At 43.1% G+C, this 24,195-nt stretch overlaps 1 protein-coding gene across 1 annotated transcript in view; it reads left to right on the top strand.

Annotated features, from left to right (window-relative positions):
• The window catches only part of itfg1 (integrin alpha FG-GAP repeat containing 1), a 131,616-nt gene that overhangs the window by 71,936 nt on the left and 35,485 nt on the right, over positions 1-24,195 (top strand). The window contains exon 11 of the mRNA XM_034296425.1: positions 22,511-22,661. Within this exon, the coding sequence (XP_034152316.1) occupies positions 22,511-22,661 (151 nt within the window). The remainder of the gene's footprint in view (positions 1-22,510; positions 22,662-24,195) is intronic.

The raw sequence follows: 24,195 nt of genomic DNA, 5'->3' as shown, positions 1-24,195 counted from the left end.
TTCTTTTAACTATTAAATGCAAATGTCCCTGCCTCCAAGGAATTTCCAGATTTTCAAGAATCCCAGAAATATTAATAATAGATGCATTGTCTACCTAGACAGTGTTTTTTTATTTAGTAGTTGTCTGTGTCAAACCCGTGAGAAGCTGAGACATGGCAGGTAGCTAGTAAACACGCACTCTCTCACACACACACACATTCACACTCACTCGTGTGCCCTCCTATTGTTTCCAGCGTTCTCTCATCCGCCCTCTCTCCCAACCTACCCGACTGTTGTTTTGCCTTTGAGAATCACTGTCATGATGAGGATCACCTGCTCCTCACGTGTTGTGTACATCTCACATGGCACTTCAAAGGAAATGTCTCCCACAGTCCGTCTCAGAGGATGGAGTAGTGCTGTAGTGTTCCACTGGTCTAGTTACTGGGACTCATATATTTATGACAGCATGATAACTCCAGGGATTGTTGTCCCTGGAGCGTCAGCAGAAATGTGACGGCTTGTTCAGGAGGAGTCTGAATGCACTCCACCTACTCTGCGGTTGTGTGTGTGGGTGTGTGTGAACAGTATGTCCCTTCATAGGTCTAAAGCAAATATAGAGCTGTCCAATCCGTTCCGTGGGTGGTTTAAAGGAGTGGATAACAAATTAATATACCAAAAAACAATGGACACTTAGTAGAAATGATAATGGACCATTCACAAGTTTTTGTCTGTTTCCAGTTTGCTAATAATCACCTCAAGAAAATGCCAGACAGTCAGGGAGCACGTACAATTCACCAAACGCCGAATGAAGAACTAATTATGACGGCTAGACATTTTTGAGCACAGCACCCACGGACCTCGTTGAAGGCAGAATGCGGACATCGCAGAAAAATTAGTCTGACACCCTCTGTTCTCTGGGCTCTTCCCCCACTGAACAGGCTCTGAACTGGACATTTCCAAAGAGGGACATTTGGCGGGGTTGCCAGTAATGGGAATAAGAGACTAATAAAAGTACAATGTGTCCTAAATTGTGAATATCACCCTGTTGAGAGGCTTTATTTCTGTGAAGACACCAACAGCAGTAAGGCCATCACCCATTTGGCCAATTTGGCAGCTGACAAGCACATAGTAACTCTGGGCATTCAGAGCTTATTTACCACAGGCTGTTGCAGACAGACTGTAATCAATATATCCGTACAGACCGGTTAACTCAGTAAGAAGGATGGATGGACAATGTCACGTGGACATTTCAGGGAGGATAAGAATCCGTCAAGATCCAAGAGCAGTTGAAGCTGAGAGTTGTTTCCATTCTTATTGTTGAGTTACTTAAATGTAGCCCTCTTGCATTCTCCTTATACCCTTCGTAACCTACAAACAGACAGGGAGATAGTGTTCACTTGGATTTTGTACCACCTACATAACCCATGACATTTTGGATGAAGATCTCAGAGAAGCGAGTGAACTGTGAGCAACGAAAAAGGCCGGCACTTCCTTGACCTCCGTTTCACCAAAATGAGAAAGAGAGGGGAATGCATGGTGCTCTGATCTAACAAGGCTCTGGTCTTCATCACCCCATTGCCCCTTGATGTATTTTGACTTCATTCCTATTCGGTTTGAAGTGCAGATCTCTCCTCTCCAGCCCCTTACTCTTTGCAGGCGGTGCCGCCCCCGGCTGCCCTTAATGCCGTACTACCCCAGTGACGTGGGATATTTAGGAGGAAAACAGCCAGGCAACTCGGAGGCCACCCAGCTTTAGACTGCCTTGAGGCCACCCTTGAGATGACCCAGGGACCCCTGGAGTTTGTCAGTTGATTTTAATGGTCTCCTCTTCTATTTCCATTTAATAAAGCGCATTCTAGGGCCCTGAACACGTGATATTTTTGTTCCCTGTGTCTCTTCTTGTTGCATATGCCTATGTTTTATTCTATTGTTTTTGTCAGCAAAGCAATTTCAAGTGTCTTATGCACTGTACAGCATTGCGTTGATTTTATATCACCACCTGATATTGAACAACCCTTTTCATGAGTCTCGTACTCTGTGGGAGGAGAGACACTCATGTTCTGAAAGTAATACATCTCTGGAGGAGGATTAGAGAGCTATAGTTTCTCCCCCAGCCCTCTCTACAGCTGTGTCACCCAGGAATGGTCTTTCAGAAGCTAAATCCACAAACTGTCCGCTAGACCCGATTCCAACAAAATTACTTAAGGAGCTATTTCCTGTGCTAGGTCAGCCAATGTTGAACATACTAAATTGCTCCCTTTCCTCCGGATGTGTACCAAACTCACAAAAAATTGCGGAAATTAAGCCTCTTCAAAAAAAAAAATCTAATCTGGATCCCGACATATTAAACAATTATAGGCCAATATCGAACCTCCCGTTCCTCTAAAAAATCTTTGAAAAATGTGTTTCCCAACAACTGAATGCCTTTCTGAAGAGAAACAACATTTATGAAATGCTGCAGTCCGGTTTCAGATCCCATCATAGTACTGAGACTGCACTCGTGAAGGTAACAAATGCGCTTCTAATGGCCTCAGACAAAGGTTCCGCATCCGTCCTGTTGCTTCTTGATCTTAGTGCTGCTTTTGACACTATTGATCATTCCCTTCTCTTAGAGAGATTGGAAACCCATATTGGGCTACATGGACATGTTCTAGCCTGGTTTAAATCTTATATATCTGAAAGATATCAGTTTGTTAGTGTGGATGGCATATCCTCTGACAAGTCAAAGGTATTCTTTGGTGTTCCTCAAGGATCGGTTCTGGGCCCATTATTGTTCTCACTATATATGCTGCCTCTGGGCGATGTAACCCGAAATCACAATGTACATTTTCACTGGTACGCTGATGACACACAGTTATATATTTCAATGAAGCATGGAGAAGACCCAAAATTAGCTACTTTGGAAGCATGCGTTTCAGATATTAGGAAGTGGATGACAGAGAACTTCTTGCTCTTAAACTCAAGAAAAACAGAAATGCTTGTTTTAGGACCCAAGAAACAAAGAGTGTTGTTAGCAGATCTTACTGTGAACATCGACGGCTGCATGGTCGTATCCCAAAAAACTGTAAGAAATCTCGGTGTTACCCTTGATCCTGACCTCTCCTTTGATGAACATACAAAATATTTCTCGAGTTGCTTATTTTCATCTTCGAAACATTGCAAAAATCAGAAACTTTTTATCAACAACTGATGCAGAAAAACTAATCCATGCTTTCGTTACTTCTAGAATAGATTACTGCAATGCTCTTCTTTCCGGTTACCCTGACAAATCAATAAATAAACTTCAATTAGTGCCCTCCCTCCAATGCCTTTCGGGGGAAGAGTCACTGGCTTGTTGTTGTCTCTCTCTGTTGCGCACTTGTGCAATTGGGCTGTACTCTGCTGGCAATACTCAGCCCTCGTTCAGAGTGGTTGCGGTTGGTGGGTGTCCCTTTGGTTGATGCCTGGCAATCTGGGGGGATTGATTTCCTGCCTGTTGGGCCCTACCGGACCCCCCCCGTCTCAGTTCCAAGGTCTTACGCTGCAATACTATTGTGCTGGGGGATTGGGTCAGTTCTCCTTCCCCACTAAGTTCTCCTTCTCCACTATAAATCATTGTTGATATGAGGAATGCAGTTTCTGAATTTTCCCAGACTCCTCCCGTTTTAAACTTTAGAAGGACATGAGGTCCTGGTCCACACCTGGGGAGTACCTGATTTTGGGGGCCCGTTGCTGTCCCTGTCCTTGTCCATCTGGTCATACTTCTGAACTAGTCCAAATTTAAATAGACTCTGGATTTAAACCACATGCATTTATTAATTATTCCAATTGGTCTTTTAATATCTCACCCGGCATAGCCAGAAGAGGACTGGTCACCCCTCTGAGCCTGGGTCCTCTCTAGGTTTTTTCCAAAAATTCTGCCTTCTTGGGGACTTTTTCCTAGCTGAAAATTGAAATTCAACACTACTGTTGTTTGCTCCTTGGGGTTTAAGGCCGGGTGTTTCTGTACAAGCACTTTGTGACTGCTGTTGTAAAAAGGGCTTTATAAATACATTTGATTGATTGAAGCTGAGATAACAGTGTAGAAATTAGCAAGTGTTTCTTGTGAGCAAAACTCAGAAACTCGATCAGGAACCAGGGTTGAGAGCACTTAGGAGGCTTACTGTGTGTCAGCGGCTCAGGCCTTTCAGACTGGTTCACCTGCTGTCTAAGATCACTCTACCTCGGAAGCTGCCTGTTTCCCCAGGCCTATGCCTTTCGTGGACATTTTGGTTAGAAGTCACGGTGAAGTTGTGGGAAACTGATACTATTTGTTTCTATCTGACTGTTTTTAGGCCTGAGAAACTTTCAATCGTGTGTCAAAGCATTACACTGTTTCTTTTCTCAATCGCTTCCTGTTTCTTGTTCATTTAACCCAGTCATGTTCTCCTCTCACATGCACCTTATGACTTTTCTATATCAGAGAGTTTGCCAGATTCCTCGCCCAAAGTGACTGAACATTAGCAGTTTACTTGAGGACGTTTGGCAGAATGTAAGTCTGCCACCTGTCGTACTAGTGTGTAACAATCTTTACAGCAGAGCACCTCAGCCACTCTCCCAACCTAAGACAAGCCTTAGCTTTAGCACCGTTATGGATTTATATTTACAACAAGCTGCCGCCTTGTAGTTCCTTAAACATCTGTGATCTTTCCCTGGGCGGTGGTCTGATAAGACACACGCAGATTACATATATGCAGACGACCAACTGTCCACCACTCTTAACTCATGTAATCCGCTTGTTTCAATGTGTCCAGGAACCAAATGTGTTACACGATCCGTCCTGTCACTGTGTCCCCTGGAAAACATCTGGGCATCTGCTCCGTTTCAGCCAACTGCCATCATGTTTAAGTTGAGAAGCATTTGCAGTTAATAGTTGTAGTCCAATCCTATTTTGAATCTCAGTCTTGTTAATTTCTACACATTGGCAAGAAAAAGGCAGTGAAGTTGCTAGTTCTTCAGCAGATCTCTGGCAGACGGCATCCCTATGGTGAGGGAAGTGTCGCTTTGTTACTGCCCTCACAGTAACGTTAACGGAAGTACTGTAAATCAGCGCCTAGCACTCAGAGGTATAAAAAGTACAAATGTTTTTGCTAAATGTGGGAAGTTTCTAATAAAGTCGTTAACAACGCAGTATTCATAAATGACCAGATATTCTGGAGCTAAGCTAAGTACATTCACCAAAGGTTTGGGAAGTACAAAGGTTAAACTGTCTGCCAGAATTTGGGCCACAAGGGTCAAAATCATTCCATGAAGCACTAGGTATTCATTCATTGATCATTGATCAATTAGGGTCACTGGTTAGTTATGAACTCCCTTTAACTGGTAAGTTAGTTCTTAATTAGGAACTTTCCTTACCTGACAATCACGGCCAAGTACTGTTACTTTGTACTTTTCACAACCCTTCCAGGTGTAATCAAATGAAAACATCACAGCCGTAACTTATCATGAATCTTGTTGAATTCAACTAATGATCCAGTGTCATCACTTAGTTGTTCCGGTCTTTAAGTCAGGCATACTTTTTAATTAATTTAACTATTGGCCAAATATTGGCTTAGATACTGAATTCACCATGCCCTCTAGATATTTTGACAGTTATCAAAACGCAGAGGTAGTGTAAGCCTACCTGAAATAGACCTTATTTGAAGTAGATCTGAAAATCCCAATGGAAGAAATGAATGGTGGATTGACGCAAAGAGCCACTTTCAAGTTTTGCCACTAGGATTTATGATTATGACTCATATTATTTCAGTCATTAGCTTCTTACTCCAATCAGGAAATATGTTTCTGTGCAGTGCTGGCCTTTTTATTACCGTCCTCCAAAAATGAACCATTTATAATAAAATCAACAGACTTTCTGTTGCTAGGAATGAACATTACTCGCTCCAATTGTTTGAATCCCACTTCTGGAACTGTGGACCAGACTACCCCAAGAGCACACTAAACATTGACACGGATGACCCAGATGTAGCGATTTCTCTTTTCATTTATCTCTTTGGATGGTGTCTAAAAATGTGTTCTTGTGACATTGGTTCTCTTTGTTCCTCTATTCATTAGCACACCAGTGAGCCATTAAAACTGGCTAGTTTTTATTTCCCTCTCCCTCCTCCATTTGCCTCGGTTTGCAGATCAAAGTCGCTTTCCTCCATAATAGAAACATACTCGTCAGGACCACCGCAGCTCAGCTAGGAGATAATAGCCATCGTTCTCTATCAGTTTACTTTGAAAATTAATTAACGCTCTGCATTAATGGTTTGGGCTCTTAGACACAATTGTTGAAGTAGGACTACTGGCACTGAGACATTTAGATTTATGTTGAAGATGTTTGGACAAGGTGAAGGGGTTTGTTAATGGCTTATAGCCCGCAGCATTCTTTTCAAATAAGAAACCTTTCATTTGATACTCAATGTAGGCTGGCCAATTGATTTTGTAAGAGTTATGAATCGTTTGTAATCTTTAATGCATGTTCCCTCAAATGTTTCTTTTAGAGAAATGAGGTGCTAGATATTTGACAGGTAGTATTTTAATTTACCGGACATTAAAACATGTAACATTCAAACATACAGGTGAGAAACATTTATACACTTGCACTATTTTAGAATAATTTCCCTTTTGGTCTCTAGACATTATTATTGACGTTTACATATTTACAAATGAATTGGTCTTATTAAAACTTTTTTTATTGTAATTAGGAAAAGAAACGTAAATGACAGAGACAAAGTTATTGGCACCTAATATTCTGTCGAGTCAAGTGGTTCTGGTAGCCATTAGTAAGCTTCCTGCACTTGGCAATTTGGCCCAGTCTTTAGCTGTTAGCTTGGCCCCGTCTTTAGCTGTTAGCTTGGCCCCGTCTTTAGCTGTTAGCTTGGCCCAGTCTTTAGCTGTTAGCTTGGCCCAGTCTTTAGCTGTTAGCTTGGCCCAGTCTTTAGCTGTTAGCTTGGCCCAGTCTTTAGCTGTTAGCTTGGCCCAGTCTTTAGCTGTTAGCTTGGCCCAGTCTTTAGCTGTTAGCTTGGCCCAGTCTTTAGCTGTTAGCTTGGCCCAGTCTTTAGCTGTTAGCTTGGCCCAGTCTTTAGCTGTTAGCTTGGCCCAGTCTTTAGCTGTTAGCTTGGCCCAGTCTTTAGCTGTAAGCTGTTAGCTTGGGATGAAGATCTGAACTCTTTGCTGTCCAGTCCAGAAAGCCATTCCTTAATGCTTTTTGTGTTCAGGGCCATTGTCTTTTTGGAATACTTTTTTGTCTCTCATTCTGCTGTCTTTCTTGTCATTTTCAGCCGTGTCTTTCTTGTCATTTTCAGCAGTGTCTTTCTTGTCTTTTCAGCAGTGTCTTTCTCGTCATTTTCAGCAGTGTCTTTCTCGTCATTTTCAGCAGTGTCTTTCTCGTCATTTTCAACAGTGTCTTTCTCGTCATTTTTAACTGTGTCTTTCTCGTCATTTTTAACTGTGTCTTTCTCGTCATTTTTAACAGTGTCTTCCTGTTAAACTTCATAGTGTGCAAATGGGAATTTCAGTGACCAAAGAGATGGACTTTGGGAATGTCACTATGTTTGAGCATTACTTTTTCTGAAATCCTCTGCAGTTCTCTGACGTTCGCCAGATGACAGTGGTACTGGGATCAGAATGTTCTCTTTTGTCTTTCTCAAACCTTGTTGAGTGGCAATTTATATCCTTTCGTAAAGGTATTCGTGGCTCCACCAGATCTGAGATCTGACCCCAGACTCAACTGGGTCTGGTTACATTTTTTGATCTGATGGATCTTTGGTGTGTAGGGTTATAATGTATGTATCAGCTGAAACCCAAATGGACTGTCCTTTTTTAATTAAATGTCTTAACGTAATCAGAAAACTTGGATACCTTTTATTAAGTTCACTATCTAGTTAAGTGATTTACATCTTGCTAGCTGGCTCCGCCTTATAGCCGTGATGCGCTGGTAGATTGACCTAGAGACCACTGTATATCTAGCTACATGTCAAGTAGCCACTGTAATCATTATCGGAAGGGGTGAAAGTAGCCAACACAAATGGAATCTTTCCTCTTGCTACTAGTTGAGCCTCCAGCCTTTCAGGGAATATGTTTCAGTTTATATTCCTTGATATTTTGGACAGAAACTGGACAGAAACTGACAAAATACAACTGAGTACACATACTAGTGAAGGAAAAGATTATCAGAAATGGCTTGGTTATTTTCTGTGTAACTAACATAGGTAGCGTACTGTGTAGGACGTTGTGCCAAAATTCCTTGTTCCGTTTACCGGAATTAAGGCGCTGGCTACACCATGACAACTTTTGGTACCAAACATGTTGCTAGGTTACGAACGGGTACGGCCCTGTTTATCCCTTTCTGTTACAGTACTTTTCGGAACTGATCTATTTTTAATCAGGTACGTTTGGAAAGTGTCTCAGATTTGTTATTTTTATGCATATCAGATCTGGTGGGAAAGATGTTTTTTACAGAATGAATCCAACTTTTTGGAGCTCTACCCTGTAGGAACCTGCAACTTCCAACTGGTGAAATCAATCACCCAGTAAACTAGGATCACCTACATCTGACGTAAAATAAAAAAATATCCTAAAGGGATCGAACCAGGGCATTCAACAACAGAGATCAGAATGACCAAAATCATATTTAGATTTGGTTATATGTTGTAACTGAATAAAGTTATGCAAAGCGAATAAAAAAAATCTATGATTTGGAACTAATCATTTCAAAATGTCCTTGTACACATGAACAATGCATTCCCTTGGGGGATTGCAGAAGTTGAAGTTAAGCTACTGAATTTAAGCTACTTGAGTTACTCAACATAAATAGTCTCTGCACATTGACACTGGTATAATATTTTAAGAACAACTGCACATAGATTTTGAAAAAAAGGTAGTTCTATTATATTAGTTATTAATTAAAGCCATAATTTAGTATGTGTAATTGTATTGTTATTACATCACCTGTTCATGTCTTTCAAAACGTATTTGAATAAATAATGTTTACGTACACTGCCTTGACTGACAAATTAATGGTTTAGAGCTGATGCAGATAAATGGGTATAATTATTCTATTATTGTATATGGTGTATTATAGTTAGATGTCTTTCCGATCTCATGATGTGGGCTTAATATTCCCACCTGAACAAGTTGAAATTCCAGGCCTTAGAAAAATAAATAAGTCTCCTACACAAGTGTATTTCAAAAAAAGGTTGTTTTTCTGTCTATTAGAGTGAATTAAAAAAATCTGCACTGGCCCGATAAGTACATGATGAGAGAATGCGTGAACATATTTGTCCATTCAAATCATATCAGAAGGTATTCAGTCAAACAAGCGAAACATCTGGGCTCTGTTCACACAAACCTGCCGTAACACAACTTTTACAAGTTGTCAATTTATACTATTGCCTACCCTTTTCACCTTGGCTACGTTTTTATAACCTGAAAACATAAAATCCCCAGCTGTCTCTCAAGACTAGGAATATGGCGGGCATCAGTGCTTTCTAGGATGTGAACCATCTCTTTTTGTTGAAACATGCCCATCTTGCAGATCAGCAGGTGTGTTCTTCTCCTGTCGCTTGTTTCGACTACAGACCCTGTCTCAGCTGCCAGTTATGTCCCAATGCATCTGCACTCATCAAACACCCGCCATTGCCTCACTGTGGGGGAGAAAGTGTGATTTAGATGGGATGTGGTTGGGGTTCTGGGTTGTTTATCAAAAGCCCCATGAGTTAGTATGTATTTGTTATGCATCTTTTAATCCCCTTCTCAGATGTCCTCTGTGCATATTAGACAGCATCTGCAATGGCATCAACAAATAATAATAATGATAACCCACCTGAGTGACAATTGGACATTGTCATGCTAACAAAAGCATTAAGTTCTTTGAAGAGTGTAGCAGTGTGGAGAACAAAGAGGCCTGACGCAGAGCTGCTGGGAAGCCCTTGGGCCTTTATTATAACTCTAAACACAAACTAAAAAGGGAAAACGGAAACACACAACGACCAAGGGGGTCAACGAGGGTAGCTGGAGCACCGTCCTCGGCAAGGGAACCTGTCTTCTGGCAGTCAGCTCAGTCTGCATCGTCTTCACTTTCTGGAACATACAAAAACACAAAGCCTCCGTCAGCATCTCCAGACTCTCCTCGCCATACCTGTCTGGGAGTCCCTTTTCTCCTTGCCCTAACGAGCCTTGATGGACTCCAGGTGTGGTTTGTGAGGGCTCTTGGTTTGGGCTGCTTTCAGCAGCCCCGCTGTTTTCCTCTGGGGTGCCCTAAGGGTACGGAGGCATGACGCTGAAGCTCCACTCCTGTGCCCCCACACCACAAGAGCTGAAGTTTAGTCAAGATGATAAGAGATGATTTAACATAATTAAAGACCTGTATTTTGTTTGAGGAGAAAAGATATTTCCGGAGCGTCTAGGAGACTGTTTTATGATTGGATCTTTCCAGGCTGTCCGCCCACTCTCTCACGCAGGGAAGCAAGTGTCTTGCTGTTTAACACTGTTTCACACCCTTTCAGGTGCATTTGCTGCCATGCTTAAAATCTAACAATGTAGGGGTGATAGGCAGCGTATTTAAGGGTGTTGGGCCAGTAACCCAACATTTGCTACACCCAGTTGTATATAATGGCAGACAATTTGTACCCGTGTGTCCTATAAAAGAAAATGATATTGGTCTTGAGTCTAAGTTCTATAACGTTTTTTTTTTCTTCATTCGCATGGGATAATCAATATATGGCCACCTAATATGACTGCATTCCGAGTAAGCAAAGAATCTAGGTACGACAGGCGTCTTTGTAACTACACTGGCCACGCCCTCTGCTCATATTACTCACACATTAAACATAGAACAGATGCCAGGTCACTCTCTGGTCAAGCTAAAATCTCTTCAACAGATAAACAGGGGACCCTATGGTCTGTTAATTACTCATTTACCTAGGTCACAGCATACTAAATGAAACCACCAAAGAAATGAATATAAACTTATAACTGCCAATGTAATATAAAATAATAATAACATCAAAACATCATATATTGGTTCTTAATTTCAAATTTCTGTCACAGTCCGTAGCCAACTACCCAAGTACAAATACTCAAACTGATCACACCCCAATACTATTTGCATCAATCTCGACATTTACTTTGACTATTACATGGTAAACACCCTATGGTTTGGTGAGGTAATGACTTAATTCATCTATAAGTTTCAGGTTTATTACTACAGCCTGTGTATGCCTGTCACTAATACCGAAAACACCTAGAATACCTAGTATTAGTTCTGCCTGTTGTGAGTCATTTTTTGCATGATGCACACAAGCACTATACTCACACTTTGGCCTTGGCCGGCTAGCACAAAACATGCATATCTGTGCTGAGCCTTGGAATTATTAATCATATATGTCACAAGAACCAATGTATGAAGTCAAATTCAGGTAATCAAATTCACCTTTGAAACTTTGATAATATGAATATAAACTCCCCATTCCCCAATTTCCCCATCTAACATTAGCTAGCTAACATAATTGGACAAATCTGTTACTACAGTCTAAAATCAATCCATTAGCCCTATTTCTGGTGGTTAAAAAAAGCCTATTTCGATTAATTGCAGGAGATGTGAATGTTTCACATTTTGCGCATGCATGTTCTGTGGTAGCCAGTTAGAGCTAACTAGCTAGCACTAACCCTACTAGCTAGCAAAATTACTGTATGCCTTCATCCTTGCTGGTTAATGTTTGCTAAATTACTTGGCGAACATCTGATATTTGCTAAATTAGCTGGGCATAGCTAACCATAGATGTTATCACATTGGATCATTTTAGTTTAATTCTACGCACAGCGAGAAAACACAACGTTGTTGAAAAGGTTATATTTTGTGTTCAATGTAGCCTACCTTTTTTTGTATTGAACCCTCCTTTGGCACCTGCAACCATTGAGACACGTAGCTATCAACTTTTGTATGTTTGGAACTTTCTTTTCATTGAACAAGTACAAGTACAGTACAACGAAATGAAAAAACATGCACCATGTGAGGATCAATCTTGCAACCTAGAGATTATGAAACTGACACCATACCTACTGTACTAAAGTGCTGAGTGACCATTATCCTTGGTGCACGTAGCTATCTGTCACGTATTGGGTTATTTATTTGGGTGGGTGGAAATAGCCGATTAGCTGCCATGTGGCTATTGTCACCCGGGTTCAAATAGACACTCTGTTTTAAATATGTGAAAGAAGACAGTATACTTCCTAATAATAATAATAATAATGATCTATTATAATAATAATTATAAAGTTCCCTCTGAGAACTTTCACCTGAGGCCATCAGACAGTAAAAGACGAGTAAAAGTTAAGTCCTGTGAACGTCTTGAAAATAAAGGTCTTGACATGCTTCTCGATGTCCTGCTGAGAACTAGGAGAACCCATGGAGAATGATCCTTTGAGAGCGTCATATAATGCTCTTCACTGTGGACCATGACAGAACTGTCAGGAGGTTTTAAGGGATGCTCTCAAAGGATCCCATAAAGGTAAGATCCCCTTAAAGTAAGTAATGAAACAATCTTTAAAACCTCCTGACACTCCTAAGAACTTGGTGCACTACATAAAGATGCCCTAGACTATGTTTCCTTGGTACCATCACGCAATGTCCCCTCTAACTTAATTTAGAAACCCTTTAAGGGACATAATGAGAACATTGCCAAATATCCTTAGGATGTCCCCTGTTCTGATTGTATGAGAAGCGCATCCGATATATCCAGTAGAGAGGTTAAAAAGGATCCTTTTTGCCTTTATACAGATTAAGATCCATATTTTTTAGTGGATGGACAATGGTGTCTCTTCTTTTATTAAAAAGCACTTACAGATCTGGTTACTATTGACATTTTGTCCCAACTATAAGGCTCAGAATAAATACTCCATGGTCATTATACTGTGTGGGGGCGTTGAACAGTCTTACTGTGCAAGCACTGCCTCTTAGATAATGAAACGTTAGGTCATTTCTTCTAGTGTTTTCCATTGGTAGCTAATTTAAAGTGGCAAGCGCAGGATTTGTTGTTAAGTCATGATAGTAGAGTGTGTTTAAACCAACAGACTGTACTGTCGGAGGAGATTTGAGAGACCACAGTCAGTCAATAGGTTGACTGTGCTGTTGGGTAAGGTAGTTATTTTTGGAGCAATTATAGCAGAAGCATTGCCAATGGGGGGGGTTCAAGTCCCTTGTGAGACACCATGGTAAAACAGAGATGTATTGCAAAAGCAAACGGCAGACGGGTGGTATCTTGGGGAGGGGGGTTGGCGTGGGGGGGGGAGCTGACTGACGCTAGGGAGAGCTGACTGGCAGGATAGTGAGTGAGAGAGCAGATCACCAAAATCCAATTAATCAATGGGATGCTAATAGTCACTTAATGCCAGCTTTATGTGATGTCTTCATTTGAAAGGTGTGTGTGGGTTTTAGCTGGATACTGTTTAGGGGAAAGCATACATGTTGATTCGGTGCTTTTCTCACTAGGGTCAGTGGCAGGCATAATCCATTTAAACCCTGACATTTGCAGTCTGCCTTAGTACAAACACAATTTGGTAATAGATGTGTTTTTAATTAGGTACGCTCTGCCATGGCTGTCGCAGTAGCCAGGATAAGTCACATCTAGATTTTAATGATTCAGCAGACACATTTATCCTGAGCAACTTGCATTATTGATTGCATAAATTTAGCAGGCTACCTAATGTAGCCTAGTAATGTGAAATGATTGTTATTGTTAATATTATTTTTCTTTGGGGGGGTAGGAATGTCCACAGTAACATAATGTGTGCCAAGTGAGGCTCGCTTGACATTTTATGTCTCCAGTCTATTTTCCTTCTCAGAGAGACCAATGCTGAGTCTAGTTACGTTACTGCAAGCGTCACGGCTACAACGCACAGCTGACTTTGAAACAGCTACACTAGATGGCTTTTGAGGAAGATATTTTACTTTAACTGTATTTGTTCTGCATCTTTCCCTTCCATTTTGTATTAATACATAGCCTTGTAGATATACTTTGATGCATTGTGGCTTTAGCTAACAAGTACAGTAATGTTGGTAACTAAGCAAATCATACTAGTTTTCGTGATTTGGTCAAACTTTAAATACAAATCATTGTCCCACAAAACACTAACTAGATTTAAAATGTCACGACTAAGATGCTCAAAAAGCTTAAGGGAACACTTAAATCACACATCTGCTCTCGATGAACAAAATATATTTCAGATATTATATTACAGCTGCCTACACACGCTGGCCACATGAGGCTGGGCATTGTCCTGCACCAGCGTAAAGTCTCACGATGGGTCTGAGGATTTCAATTTGGGGGATGGGGAGGTGGCGCACCCCCAAGGAGGAGAGATGCGCTAACACATACAAACACCTCTCAGCTTGTTCCCAAAACCAAACAGGATTTAGGAAATGGCAGAAAGATGTATATTTTTGTTTCAAATATAGCTTACAATTTGATTGATTAGACTGTACATCCACACACTACTCCAATTCTCTATGTCACACCCCAACTCAGCCCTCCCCAGGAAACAATGGTGTTGCTAGGCAATGCCATTAAATCACTTATGTGGGTTTCAAGACTGTCCCTTTCATGAACACTCAAATCCCACAAATTTGCCGTGGCTGCATTGCATATCAGGTTCTGTTATCTACCTGAATGTGGAGAACAACAAATAAACACATTTTACTTAAAGACCCAATTCAATATTGTGGCATTATGTTGCTCCCTACAACCTGCATACATACATGTACATGTACTAACGCTCATTGTTTACAACCTTACTCATTTTAACTACAAATTGCCCCCACAGTTTTCATAACTCTGCTAATGTCCCCCACACCTCACAGTTAGCCACTGATATTCATAAAAGGGATTACCTTCAGATATTTGGTAAATAAGAGCTTTTCACACTATAATAGGTTTCCGGATATATATCGAAGAATCTTCAGGGCGATCTTTTGCCATTTTAACATTTGTCAAGCTGCTCCTCTCCGAGTATTGCGGTTTGAAGATCATTGTACTCAGGGGAAAATATTTTTGAAACGATATGAAGTACGCTTGCCACTGGATTGAGTGCTGCAGTAGGTGGTTGGGAGCTGGAAGATTTGATCAGTACATGTCACTCCTCCATCCCTCCACATGTGATTGAGGCGTAGTAATAGCATGGAAATGTCAAGGGCTGCTCTTATTTTGTGTTGTAGCTTAATATACTTCATTAACCTTATGTTCAAAAGACGTCTGGACACTGATAACAGGTTCACTCTCCGTCTTGTAATGTAAAAAGTCTCTATTGGGCTGTTCGAAACAGCAAACTGGTTTTAGAGGAAATAATCAGATGTGGACACGTCATTTTGATGGATGGAGTTGGTGTGTGTATGTTGGAAGTGTCCCTGCAACCTGGTTTAATGACGGGGCACGTCTCTCCTCCACAAGGCAACATAAGGTCCATGATGAACCATGACAGTCTGTCTATCAGGAGCCATGTGACTGTGTGTGCTGACCGTAACATCACCACAGTGAACCTTCCTCTTAACAAAGAAGTAATTTGATTACTACGTATGTTTGGAGTTAGGCACCCTTGGAAAAGGGCATGCTCTCAAAATCTAACCCAGATATGTTTACATATACATAAAATGAATATGTCCAGTGTTGGGGGTATTTTCTTCCATTTTAAATGGCCCAGGGTCCTTCAAAAGAGGAATTATCACAAACAGGAGGTCAGAGGGCACAGTGCTCAGAGACAGAGGACCAGGAAGGTGGTAGAGGCTGAGTGGGAAGGGAAAGCCATTAGGTTGAGGATGCAGAACATTTTAGAGGAGGGGTGAGTTAGGTTTGAGTAGTGTCCTTAGGGCTTGCCTTCTCTGTCTCCCGCTCTGTCTTTTTCTTTCTGTCCCTCACACCCTCTGTCTGTCTGGTTCTCCTTTCTAACGTGCAGTCTCTCTCTCTTTCTGCCTGTCTTTCTTTCTGAAGCAGCTTTAGGCATTAAGGACCTCAAGCCTCCTCGTTCATTTGCATTTATTTCAGTCGTGTTTGTCAGGAGTGATGGTGGAAGGGTCGACAAAGGTGTACACACTAACACTAATGACAGTACTGACAAGTCTCTTGGAAGCCGCTGATGTGAGTGCCTGGGGATGGCACTGCCTCTCACCGTCTCTCTGTCTGCCACCGCGGATTAACCCTGCCACCGCGCTCTCCTGCCTGCCTCTCCCATTCTCTTGATTTTGCCTCTCTCTGTTTAAAGTCCCACCCGTGCCAGGAAACCCACCACTGGGATGAACCTCCTCTCCAGACAGGCAGGGCTAGGAGAAACTGGAGGAAAGAGGTCAAGCAACAGGCCACCTGTCAGTCCATGGCCCCTTGGAGGGCCAACCAGGTTCCAGGTCCACGAAGGCCAATTAGCGTGTAGCCCGGGAGCGTTTGGGCACGGCTGGCCGGCAGGGACAAGCAAGGAGAGGGTTCGGCGCTCCATGTCCGATACAAGCGGCTCAGAGCTGAGCTCCAGAGCCCACATGGACACAGACTCAGCCGGTTTCAGATCCCTCTCAAAGCTTTTCCTTGATCTCCTATCTGTTTAAAATGCGTGCTAATGAGAGAGGATCCGAGTCTGTTAATCCTTTATGGATCGACGGATTTCACTGATTCGCCTGGATCCCTTGGCGTCTGGCGGCCGCCACTACGGGGTGCTGATGAAAGAGCAGAAAGGCCTTTTCTCTCCCGGGAAAGCAACTGTGCTCAGTGGAGAAATAGCTTTTAACGCGCCAGATTTCTTTTATAAAGGGCGTCTGTCTGCAATCTATCGTTTCCTTTGAGATTTCATTCCTCTGCGTCCCATTTCATTGCGGGGAAGGAGTAGGCTACATGCTGAGTAGGTACTGAGTAGCGTGTCGTACCAGTCCATTCCTGTGACAATAAGTGCTAGCTAAGGCTAGTGGGAGTGTGCATAGCGTACAATTGTGACTGCAGGTAAACTGTTCTGCTGCAGTAAGAAGGAAATTTGGCAAACAGCAGGAGTTATATAGCACCTGTGTCTGTTTATCTCTGTGTGCTTTGCACAAGTTATAGTAGAAAGGCTTTTTCCAGCTTTGTGGTTAGTTTTTGGGAAACTCTTTTATTAGGGGTCCTTGCCCCGAAGTGGCTATGGAGCCCTATTATTTTTGTTAGGGTTATTAGTATTATTATTCCTTTTTTTGGACACATATTCCCGTGAGATGGCATGCGCTACAGACACGCCACATTAACCATAGATGTATACCGTCAGCACTATTATAAGCAATCTAAGTCACTCCAAAAGCTCCACTGGCATTTCCATCCCATATGACCTAGAGGTCTGAAATTTTCTCCACAGGTCCCACTTTACCTAAGGAACAAATTTGCCTCAAGAACCCATGAAGTCCGCCATCTTGGATTTTCTGCATTTTTACTTGTTTTCTAAAACACAAAAAAAATTATCTTGTACCAGAGCTCTGCACTGCTCTTCACGCCGCTCGGTACATATAATCTTGGGACTAGTATATAAAGATTCCGTATGAAGATTGTTGATATCTTTAAAAGAATGGCTGATATGAGCCAATAAATTATTGTGGGTGTGTCTCGGCCCTCATTCAGGGTGGTTGCGGATGGTTGTTGTCCCTTTGGTTGGTGCTAGGAAATGTGTGTGGGTCTCCCCTGGATAGGGCCATAGTGTCACTGGACCCCCTTTTCTCAGGTTTAAGCTGCTGTATTATTGTGCCGGAGGATTAGGGTGGGTTCTCCTTCTCCATTGTAAATCCTTGTAAATCTAAGGAATGTGCCCTCTAAATATTCTCTGTCTCCTGCTCTGCTTAAACTTAGGAGGACGTGAGGTCTTGGGCCACACCTCCGGAGTACCAGGCTTTACAGAAGCTAATTAGTGCAATTTGCATTAATGAACTACTTGGCTGTATCTTTACGTATGCTGATTAGCGTATATAGCGATAACTATCAGGCTGTATCTTTTGAACCGTTTCGTGCTATAGACACGAAACCAACTTTGTTTCACACGTTTAGGCTATCACCAATGCAAATTATGAAACGGTTATCGATTTTACATATGCCAATTAGCATAATTAGCATTAATTAACTATTAGACTATATCTTTCAAACGGTTCGAGCTACAGACACAAAACCAACTTTGGTTCACACGTTTAGTCTTTCCACAGTTCATATGATGAAACGTTTATTGATTTTACTTATGTTAGTTAGCGTAATTAGCATGAATTAACTACTAGGCTGTATATTTTGAACTGTTCGAGCTACATTCCCAAGACCTGTCATTGGTAACACTTTCATGAACTTTAAATATGTCTAATTTATGCTAATTACCCTCAACAACAGTATCTCAAACCTTAAAAAATACAGACTCCAAACCTTTTGATAGGTATACACTATTCTGAACCATAAATACTTTTTTCAACAGCTAGCAAGTGCACCATATTTTCTTCAAGAAATGTACTTCTCTAGTTAATTATTACTTGTACTCTTAAAATGATCACCCGGCACAGCCAGAAGATGACTGCTCACTCCTCCAAGCCTGGTTCCTCTATAGGTTTTTCCTAACCACTGTGGTTCAACAATGTTGTTGCTTGCTCCTTGGGGTTTCTGGCTGGCTTTTTTGTAAAAGCACTTTGTGACAACTGCTGATGTACAAAGGGCTTTATAAATATATTTGAATAGGTTGATTGATCAACAAATGCATAGGGTTCCATAAGAAATTAATGGAAGTCAATGGGGAATTAATTCAAGTCTGGTGGTCAGTGGGGAACGAATGGTGGTCAGTGGGGAACAAATGGTGGTCAGTGGGGAACGAATGGTGTTCAGTGGGGAACGAATGGTGTTCAGTGGGGAACGAATGGTGGTCAGTGGGGAACGAATGGTGGTCAGTGGGGAACGAATGGTGGTCAGTGGGGAACGAATGGTGGTCAATGGGGACCGAATTGAGGTCAATGGGGACCAGAAAGAGGTCAAGGGGTATGAATGGGAGTCAGTGGTGATCCAATTAGAGTCTATGGGGAATGCATGGAAGTCAATGGGGAATGAATCGAGGTCCATGGGGAATAAGTCGAGGTCCATGGGGAATAAGTCGAGGTCCATGGGGAATGAATGGGAGTCATTGGTGATTCAGTGGGAGTCTTCGGGTAACACACAGAAGTCAATGGGGAATAAATGGGGTCGATGGGGAAGGTATAGATGTCAATGGGGAATTAATGGAGGTCAATTGGGAATGAATGTGAATCAATGGTTATTAAATGGGAGTCTATGGGGAATGAATGGAGGTCAATGGAAAATTAATGGAAGTCAAGGGTGATTCAATGGAAGTCTATGAGGAACGCATAGAAGTCAATGGGGAATAACTGCAGGTCAATTGGGAATTAATGGGAGTCAGTGGGGCAATAGTGGGAGTTAATGAGGAATGACAATAAATTTAGAATAAATGGGTGCCATGGTGGTCCTGAAATGAAATTACCCCACCATTTCGGTTTACTGCTTGGTTGCCATTACAGTTGGGAATATCTTTCAATCCCGATTCCACCAAGCTGGCATAAGTCCATTCTCACATTTAAATGTACAGCCGGCAAAAATGCAAAGACAGCATTATACGTGTGTAGACATTCCCATAGCACAGTGTCTTACCTATGATTCGTAATACACACTGTTGCCCTTTATCAGTGACTCCAACGCTTCTCCTGACCTCAAGCTTCACGCAGCCCTCACATCCTCATGGTGCGAGACAGGCTCTTCAGTAGAGACAAAAGCCTGGAGTGGGAGAAAGGACACAGACTCTCACACACACACACACTGAAGAATAACAATAGAAATCTCTCTAAAGTTCACTCTGAAACTCTGAAATGGCAGCCTCACTCTTCTGATGCAACACAGACTCAGTCCGTAGCAATCGTTAGCTGCAGGGAGGGAATCGATGCTCACAGGCGTCAGTTCGATTGAGACGTGGGCCGAGCCGCGGGCCGAAGGGACAATCAAAGCCAGAATATTAGTCCCGTCATCCAACTGAGAGTAGATATTACTGATTGAGTGTCTTCCCTGGGAAATCTCTCTCTGGCAGATTTCTGATTGTGTTTATCCAGGAGGCTCCAGGAAATAGTCGGGCATGTGCGTTTGCGTGCGTGTGTTCACTTGGCTGTGGAATGATGTTTGTCCTCAGGAGTGTGTAGCCTTCCTCTGAAGGTCTGTGAGCCTGCCCCTGGAGGTTAACCACTACAGGGTTCGCTGAGACTGGCATCGACAGGCGAGAATGACAAACCATTGTCTGCCTATCTCGGTTAGAATGAGGTGGGGGGAAATGTGCTTCCTTTTTTGTTTTACAGCCAAAAGGTGCTGTGCCTCATTGTCCAGCCTGTCTCAGGTGTGTGTGTGTGTATTGGGGGATGGGACAGTGAGGGGCTGGGGTGTGCTTGTGAGGTCCATTAAACACGGTCAGTCAGATGTGCGGTTGTACCTAAAATTGCTCGTTTAAACTATTGACCCATCATTCATTAGGCTTAATTGTATGTTTGCTTAATTGCATTTTCCTCTTGCAGTCTAATGCCTTGGGTCAGGTTGTCTTTAAAAACGCGAACCGGTTCTCAATTGACTTTCTTGGTTAAATAAATACGTAAAATAATAATGTGCCTGCTCTTCCCAGTGGCATCAGATGGACTTTACCTAAACTCCCTTCCAGATGCTCCCACCCAGATTCACAGGCCTGCTAGAACACTTAACGCTGCCATAGGATTAGCTTTAATCGACTCAGTCCGCCGCGCACTACCGCATACGAACACCAGTCACTGCTTTCTTAGGTGGTTGTGCTACAGTGAAGGGCACGACGCGGGTGAGACGTCTCAGTAAACCCCGTACAATCTCTCGGGATAGCAATGTAGTCCTTGTCTCCCTAATGTCCATTGTGATTAAAGAAATACGTGTTCATTTATGTGATCAGATGTCAGAAATGTGCTCCATCGGATGGCACACCTCGCAATACTTCAGCTAAAATGATGACACAGATTTTAGTCAGTGAGGTCACTCCCTGAGAAAGATGAGGCCGATCCCTGAAGGCCATCTTCCAGGGACTGTTTTTCCGGGGTCACATGAACTGTACCCAACCACCTGGGGGGGACGAGGTCAAAATTAGTCATGCCGCGTTACGAGTTACGAGTGCTGCCTTTTGTGTCGACCTGTTCAGTCCGTGTCAAGATGGTGTGTTATATTTCCCAGACTTTCTTAGTCGGATGAAGGTGGTTCTAAAGACCGGACGATGGTCTGCATCCATGATGATGGACAAAATGACAGCATACCTTTCACCAATCCATTGAAGGCGCCGGTATGGTATAGCTTGAGGCCTGTCCTAAAATTGTCTTCACATCTTAATCCAGGCGCCTAGAGCAATATCCATCAGATGTAGTTTTAATTGAGCCTGGTAGACGGAGGCTCCATACTGTTAGTAAAGCAGGCTGTGATGTTGGTGGAGTGGTCTCAAGGTCATCCCAGACTGATAGGAGCCGGGCTTTTTGTTCTGTTAATATTAATACTGGTCCCTGGTGGGGGTAGAGGAGGACTTGGCTATGTAGGGAATGTGGTGAGTTTGTCCTCTGGCTTCCTAATGCGGGAGGACAGGCTTTGGTGTCTGCTGGAGCGAGTGACTGTCTCCATTGCCGGTTTTTTTATCTCTCTCTCATCTTGTTAGGCTGTGTGTCGAGCATTGCAATGAAACCTCGTTGCATTGTCACATTGCTCGGTCTTTCAGCGGCTCACAAGAGATGGAAACATATTCTTACTTGTACCTTCTCTCTATCTCGCTTTCTCACACACACACACATTCTGGCAAACCATCCTCAAGGGGAAGTTTCTATCAGCTTCATAGCCGGCGGTCCCCTACACCACAATGCTCCCTTCAATGTGCAAGACATATGCAGTCGTGAAAAAAAAATAGAGAGTGGAATGAAAAGACAGGAAAGAACATTCTCTCACTGATTCTATTTTTAGTCAGGCTCCTTTTCAGGTCGACACTCAGGATGAGATCTAAGGGCGTGCACGCCGGAGCCGACAAAACGCACGCAGGTAGGGAGAAGAAAGGGGGGGTGGGGGGAAAACACCTACAAATGTTGGAAAACGGCTTGGAAATGAAAGCTCTCCAACCCAACTCCTTCCATATTCTCTGCAGTCTCCCGGGCTGGCGTTGAAATAAGTCTCATGTTTGTGTCATGGTTACTAATTGCCTGTTAGCCTAGTATTTCCTGCGCCGGTCTCGGTTGTACTGTTCTACCGCTTCTATATTTGCGATAGCGTTTGTTTAGACTCGTGGGTGCTTTTACGTGCCGCTTCGCTAATTGAGGAGTGTGTTTTACACCAACAGGGAGATGTTTCTTTTGTGCATTTTGTGTCCCAGGTGTTGCGCAAGCCGACGTCATCATAGTTCATTTTCAACTCTGATTGCTTATGTTGTAGCCTACTTCAACGTGAGCTTGTGTGTTTGTGGTCCTCAACTCCCTCTCCTCTTTGTGTTGTAGTGGCCAGCAGGCCTTTCTCCTGGAGAATGTTCCTTGTAACAACGCCAGCTGTAAAGACGTGGGCCGCATGTTCCGTGTCCACTGGGACCAGTCTGACCTGGGAGCCATTGCCGGCGCCACCGTCGCCACCTTCTTTGACATCTACGAGGACGTAAGTATCTCCCGCTCAGATAGGCCACGGGTCGCTGCTAGGTCAAGCCTAGCAAATACGGTGCCAGGGGAAATGTACCCCCTTTGTGATTTTCTCTCTTCCTAAATCATCTTTGTGCAGAACATTTAGGCAATCAGCTGTTCAATCGAAGCTTAATATAAGTTGTACCTGGGCAAGAAAAATAAACAACTCACTTATTACGATTTCATTTATTTAGTGAGGAAAGTCTTGCCACGCCAAATTCCCTGTGTGAAAAAGTGATTGCCACATTCAGTATGTTTTTGATTGGTCTCTAACACAGTGGAGAGGATTTGGACCGAACAAAGCGGTCACCTGCCATATCCTACTTTGTTGGGGGTATCTTGCACAGGATATGGTAGGCTTCAAGGATTGACTTGTACCTTTTGGTACACATGTTTGGTCACGAATACGCAGTTATAAAGTCACAGAGAATTCACGGAAAAGTCATTAGTTTTCATCACCCTCCATGTTCTCTGACATCTATTACAACCAGAGTACACTCCCCGCACTCCTTCCGCATTCTCACCAATTAGACCAGGCTCCCCTCTTCACGCCTAGACACTGTCACATTACCAAAGGCTCTACTGATTAAAGCAGGCCCTGTGGTGACCTCCGGCTCTCACAACTCATCATTAACCAATTAACCAACGGCAGTCTTGCTACTTTTTATTTATTCCTTCGGGCAACACCGTTTGTCTCTCTGCTTGGCATATCACACCAAGCGGCTTTGTTCCATGCTCACGGACGGGACTCTTAAGGGTGTGCTGAAAGTCGTCCGAGTTTGTCTCGCAATCATCGTATCGAGGGTTCTTTTTGCGGGCGTTTCTTTCCAGTTTCTGTGCCGATCTCCCCCGGTTCAAAGTGTGACTGGCCAAGACGTCCGCCTGGAGCTTTTTGTCTGGAAGAATTGTCTCCCTTCAATGTGACTTTCAGGGTGGTCTTGTTAATTGCCCTGTTAGCGGGTGGCGTTGGGACCTCTGTTGTTTACGGCCTGGCAGAGCCTTCTGTGGCTGTGGGTATCCACGTGTGGCTGTAAGTGGCACGCTCATGAGGCACTCTCTCACTCATGCCAGCCAGCAGATTACGGCAGCATCTCTGCCTCTCTCTCTGCTAATCCCACTCCGGGCTGCCGTAGTGGTGCGCCAAGGCAAGCATTGCACTGCACGGCGACGATTAGCACCGGATGCCAATCGAGCCCTGGCACCCGGAAGGGCCCGGGCCTGACGGACAGAGAGGGGGGGTCACTGTCCCCCCAGGAACCCAATCAGATTGCAGCACTGTGTGTGTGTGTGTGTGTGTGAGCTCTCTAGAGGTGTGGATAAAACAGGTTGGGCCTATTAGCTCTATTTATTATCCTTTTTTCTTCCTCTACCAATTTCATTATATTTGGATTTGAGGGAGTTCATGATCGAGGTAAGCCTTCCTCCTAGGAAATTGAGCCCCCCCCCAACCCATAAACTTCTCAGGTCAACATGGGTACACTCACGAACCTGACCACCTCGGTTTGTTTTGC

The sequence above is a fragment of the Esox lucius genome, chromosome 2 (assembly GCF_011004845.1).
Source record: "Esox lucius isolate fEsoLuc1 chromosome 2, fEsoLuc1.pri, whole genome shotgun sequence".
NCBI classification, from domain to species: Eukaryota; Metazoa; Chordata; class Actinopteri; order Esociformes; family Esocidae; genus Esox; species Esox lucius.
The sequence above is the reverse complement of the archived record's forward strand: the minus strand, read 5'-3'. Positions and strand labels throughout refer to the sequence as shown.